The sequence below is a fragment of the Sardina pilchardus genome, chromosome 23 (genome assembly GCF_963854185.1).
Source record: "Sardina pilchardus chromosome 23, fSarPil1.1, whole genome shotgun sequence".
NCBI lineage: Eukaryota > Metazoa > Chordata > Actinopteri > Clupeiformes > Clupeidae > Sardina > Sardina pilchardus.
The window spans coordinates 3,489,603-3,494,602 of NC_085016.1; the positions used below are offsets into that span (position 1 = coordinate 3,489,603).

General features: G+C 44.0%; 2 protein-coding genes across 2 annotated transcripts in view; both read left to right on the forward strand.

Annotated features, from left to right (window-relative positions):
- Positions 1-4,086, forward strand: part of LOC134071435 (rap guanine nucleotide exchange factor 4-like) — a 45,652-nt gene extending 41,566 nt beyond the window's left edge. The window contains exons 25-30 of the mRNA XM_062528150.1: positions 93-183; positions 302-352; positions 561-648; positions 1,735-1,799; positions 2,354-2,408; positions 2,629-4,086. Coding sequence (XP_062384134.1) covers positions 93-183; positions 302-352; positions 561-648; positions 1,735-1,799; positions 2,354-2,408; positions 2,629-2,756 — 478 coding nt within the window. The 3' untranslated portion in view covers positions 2,757-4,086. The remainder of the gene's footprint in view (positions 1-92; positions 184-301; positions 353-560; positions 649-1,734; positions 1,800-2,353; positions 2,409-2,628) is intronic.
- Positions 4,087-4,724: 638 nt separating this feature from the next.
- The window catches only part of LOC134071181 (mitogen-activated protein kinase kinase kinase 20), a 19,642-nt gene continuing 19,366 nt past the window's right edge, over positions 4,725-5,000 (forward strand). The window contains exon 1 of the mRNA XM_062527802.1: positions 4,725-4,775. The gene's annotated coding sequence lies outside the window, so the exon portion shown is untranslated. The remainder of the gene's footprint in view (positions 4,776-5,000) is intronic.

Genomic DNA, 5,000 nt, shown 5'->3' on the forward strand with positions numbered 1-5,000 from the left:
ACATACACATATGCACACATAAACAATACATAAGCATGTTCAAGAAATGGTCTCATATTGTGTTTGTGTGTGTGTGTGTGTGTGTCTTTCAGTTGCAGGGAGTTCCGGAACCTCAACTCCTTCTTTGCCATCATCATGGGCATGAGCAACCCAGCAGTGAGCCGACTCAGTCAGACCTGGGAGGTGTGTGTTATCCACATCACACACACACACACACACACACACACACACACACACACACACACACACGCGTAGTCACACATTTGCTCTCACAAACGTAATCTCTTTACTGCATTTGCAGAAACTACCCAGCAAGTTCAAGAAGTTCTACGCTGAATTTGAGAGTTTACTGGTGAGTCTTTTATTTTCTCCTATTGCTGTATCTGAACACACAGACACACACACACGCGCACACACACACATATATACACATACACACACACTCACACGCACACATATTAAATACTTTGGTAGATCTGCATTTGTTCTTGTGCTGCGTTTACCAATCTCATCCTTTCTGTCACTCATTATTTCCAATTATGCCTATTATGTCCAATCAGGATCCTTCTAGGAACCACCGGTCATACCGCCTTACTGTGGCTAAAATGGAGCCGCCAATCATCCCCTTTACACCCCTCCTCCTCAAAGGTGAGGCCACACCCACATCAACACTAAGACCAAAGATCTCGACTCAGAGCTCTGTTCTAGAATCTTTGACTAAGACCCTTCCTCAATCATCAGCCCCTTGAGGTGGAGCAATCGCATCAGAATCAGAATCAGAGTCAGAATCAGAGTCAGAGTCAGAGTCAGAGTCAGAGTCAGAGTCAGAGTCAGAGTCAGAGTCAGAATCAGAATCAGAGTCAGAATCAGAATCAGAGTCAGAATCAGAATCAGAGTCAGAGTCAGAGTCAGAATCAGAATCAGAATCAGAATCAGCTTTATTGGCCAGGTTTGCGTAAACAAACAAGGAATTTGACTCCGATTAACTTTGCTCTCAAAGTTGAACACTCAAACAAATGAAACACAAAAGAATAAAAAAAACAAAACAGAAAGAATAGCATGAAGAGCAGTAGAATAAAGCTATGTAGATGAATAAATACGGTATGTACATTTGCAAATAAATAGACACTCCGGGTGGGATGGAGTAATGCAATTGTCCGGAGGGGGAACGCGGCTGGGAATGGGAACTTGTTGTCCCTGTCAAGGTTGCCATGGTGGTGGACACCTCATTGGCTCATCCAGGTAAGTTCAGGAGTAACTGCTGATCCCAGGTGAACATGTCACTCTGTGCAGTGATCTGCTAGAGATCAGCAGTTAGTCCTGAGGTTATCCCGGGAGAAGCCCGTTCCCCTGCTGTAGTCCCCACACACGGTCCTTCTGATATACATTTACACTTGTGCATTTAGCAGACATAGAAAAGTGACTTTTATGTGTCAGTTATATGGCAAGGGACTACAATGTAAAAACAAGAGAATGCGCGCACATCTCAGTAGGTGCTGGACCAAAAAGAAGTTTTGCACCTTGATGAATACTTAAAAAAACCTTGGTCCGAAACGTTGTGCTAAATAAACGTTTAGGAGCTTCTATCAGTGCGCGGACCTTTGTCATTTCTTTTCTAAGGAACTACATTGTCCCCAGAGTGCCTTGCTCAAGGGCACAACAGTGGAATCTGGGAATTATCTGATGCACCTGAAGTGTGTTTCATGTGTGCATGAACTACTGCTTCTCTTTCAGATATGACCTTTACACACGAGGGCAACAAGACATTCATTGACAATATGGTGAACTTCGAGAAGATGGTGTGTGCCATTTTGCATATTACAGTATATAATAATTATTGCAAATATGTCATAATTATTATTATTGGTATTATTTTCATTAGAATTGTTATTCTTAGTATTGTTAATATTGTTGCTATTCATATTATTGTTATTATTATTATTATTATTATTGTTATTATTATTAAACATTGTGAGTTATGATGTCTATTATGGTGTTATGGCATGTATGATGTTATTGTGTCTTTGTGTAGTAGTGTGTGTGTGTGTGTGTGTGTGTGTGTGTGTGTGTGTGTGTGTGTGTGTGTGTGTGTGTGTGTGTGTGTGCGTGTGTGCGTGTGTGCGTGTGTGCGTGTGTGCGTGTGTGCGTGTGTGCGTGCGTGCGTGCGTGCGTGCGTGTGGGTGTGTGCTGTGTGTGTGTGTGTGTGTGTGTGTGTGCGTGTGTGCGTGTGGTAGTAGTAGTAGTGTGTGTGTGTGTGTGTGTGTATGTGTGTGTGTGTGTGTGTGTTTGTGTTTGTGTGTGTGTGTGGTGTGTGTGTGTTTTTAAGTATTCACACTGTGATCCTCTCCCACAGAGGCTCATTGCAAATACCATTAGAACTGTGCGACACTGCAGAAGTCAACCATTCAGTGAGTCACACACACACACATACAGTACACACACACTCTCTCTCTCTCTCTCTCTCTCTCTCTCTCTCTGTTCCATTATCATTCAGTGTCATTCGCAGTAATTCACACACACACACACACACACACACGCACGCACATACACACACACACACACACACACACACACACACACACACAGAGACTTTTTGCAGTGTGTTTCATCTCTTGTTTCTCTCTGTAGATCCTGAGGCTTCGCCAGCCAGTAAAAACCCGCAGGAAGTGCGGAATTACGTGCGGCAGATCACCGTGATTGACAACCAGAGGACCCTATCACAGCTCTCGCTTAGGCTGGAGCCCCGCAAGGCCTAAAACACACACACACGCGCACACACACACACACACACACACACACACACACACACACACACACACACACACACACACACACATACATACATTATGAGGGTTCAAAATACAGTATGCAAATCCACATACCTGCGCAGTATTGATCTTGAAGTATTGAACAACTACTGTTACACCTATAACTATTTACTGCCAAAGTGTGTGTGTGTGTGCGTGCGTGTGTGTGTGGGTGAAATAAGAAGAGAGAAAATTACGGTAATAGAGAGATAGCATGTATGTGCCTGAGTCTCTCTCTTTCCTGTGTGTGTGTGTGTGTGTGTGTGTGTGTGTGTGTGTGTATGTGTTCCACTGCCAGTACTCTCTTTAAACTTGAAAAGTTACCCTCCTTCTTGCTGGTGTGTGTAGCTGATTCCTAGAGCTGATATTCAGTTTGAACACAGTGTATGTGTATGGAAATGTGTGTGTGTGTGTGTGTGTGTGTGTGCGCACGCGTGCACATGTGCGTGTGTGTGTTCTTGGATCAGTACAATTTGCAACTTGCTCAGTGCCGTCCTCATAGTGCAACAAGTTTCCGTTGAAGAACATATATACAGAAAACATAAGATGTCATATGCACACACACACACACACACCTCACACAGAGACACCCCTCATACACAATGCTCACACACACTTCTCAGTCCTTTGTCCTCGGGGTTGGTTGTTTAGTTCTGTGCTTGTTTGCCTGTTGACATAAATAAGGGTAGCAGATATGCTCCAACCACGCCCCAGCTCCCTTGTGAGCCAATGGCAGTGGGTCACCAGAAGGAAACCCCGCCCCAATTCCCTTGTGAGCCAATGGCAGTGGGTCCCAAGAGACAAACCCCGCCCCAGTGTTCCTGTGAGCCAATGGGTGAGCAGTGGGTCCCTTTGCGCTGCAACCTGTGAAGGACAGTGACCAGGCTGCCGTGTTGATGACGATGATGACGATGACGATGATGTGGTGATTGCGGAACGTTTCTCTCCTCTGTGGTCCGTTCTGTTGGGAGTTCTGTGCTAGTGTCTTAATTTCTCAGCCTTATCCTGTAGCACTACTATACTGTTTACTGGACTTTATCTTCTTTGTATATCGGGTTTGGTTATGTTTGTATATGGGGTTAACAATGAGATATTATTAAGTTATTATGTTTGACCCTGAAGTCAGGGTTTTTATTATTATTATTATTATTATTATTGTTTCCTCTGTTAGTCTGCTTTGCAGAAGCGTCTGTGAAATGCTCAACTGACTGCTATGAAAATCTGCCCTCCATGTGTACATAAAGACCTTCAGATTAAATGTACTCTACGTATTTCTCGACTTCATGCTGAGTCCGTCACTTTTTTTAATGTGTGTGTGTGTGTGTGTGTGTGTGTGTGTGTGTGTGTGTGTGTGTGTGTGTGTGTGTGTGTGTGTGTGTGTGTGTGTGTGTGTGTGTGTGTGTGTGTGTGTGTGTGTGTGTGTGTGTGTGTGTGTGTGTGTAAATATGCACTGTTACAAATACAGTATATGAGTCTTTAGGATCTTCATAGAATATTTACATATGCTTACTGAGACTTGTATAAATATCCAAAAACATAAAATAAATAAAAGCAAACAGAAAATAGAATGCACTTTGTGCACTTTGTGCAATGTGAAAACCATTCGTATTACTAGTAGCTTGGTCTGGTTTCCACTCCATGTGCATCTGAGGGAGACTCTGAGAACAATCCTTCAACATACTCCTATTCTGTTTCATAGTTACTGGAAATGGCCACACAAATAAATTCATCCGTTAAATGTCTGTGGGCCCGGGGTATCACGACACCTTTGCGTCCCCACGGTGGCCATAGAGGGGAGCTATTGTCTCGCGCATAATGAGCGCGCCTGCGAGAGACTCGGCTCTATCGCGTGCCCTGTTATGGAAGTGGAGTAACACGAGACAGAGGGGCTCGCGCATCACTTTATGACCAGGGCTCTGAAGCAGCGCGAGTCTGCTTGGACAGCGCCGTTGAAAACTCAAGCAAAGGGTAATGTATTTTCATTTTAAAGTCACTTGAATACTTTTTATGCCGCCATCGATGTTGTCAGTCTTTTTTCCGCACCTGTTAATAACTGTTTTGCTAAGTAACGTTACCGTTATGTGAGATGGGCCTCTTGTGTGAGCGCTCTAACCGCGCGCGCAGCAAATCCATGCGATGACGGATATGCAATGGGATCAGTAAACAACGAATGGACGTTGCAAAATGTCCAAG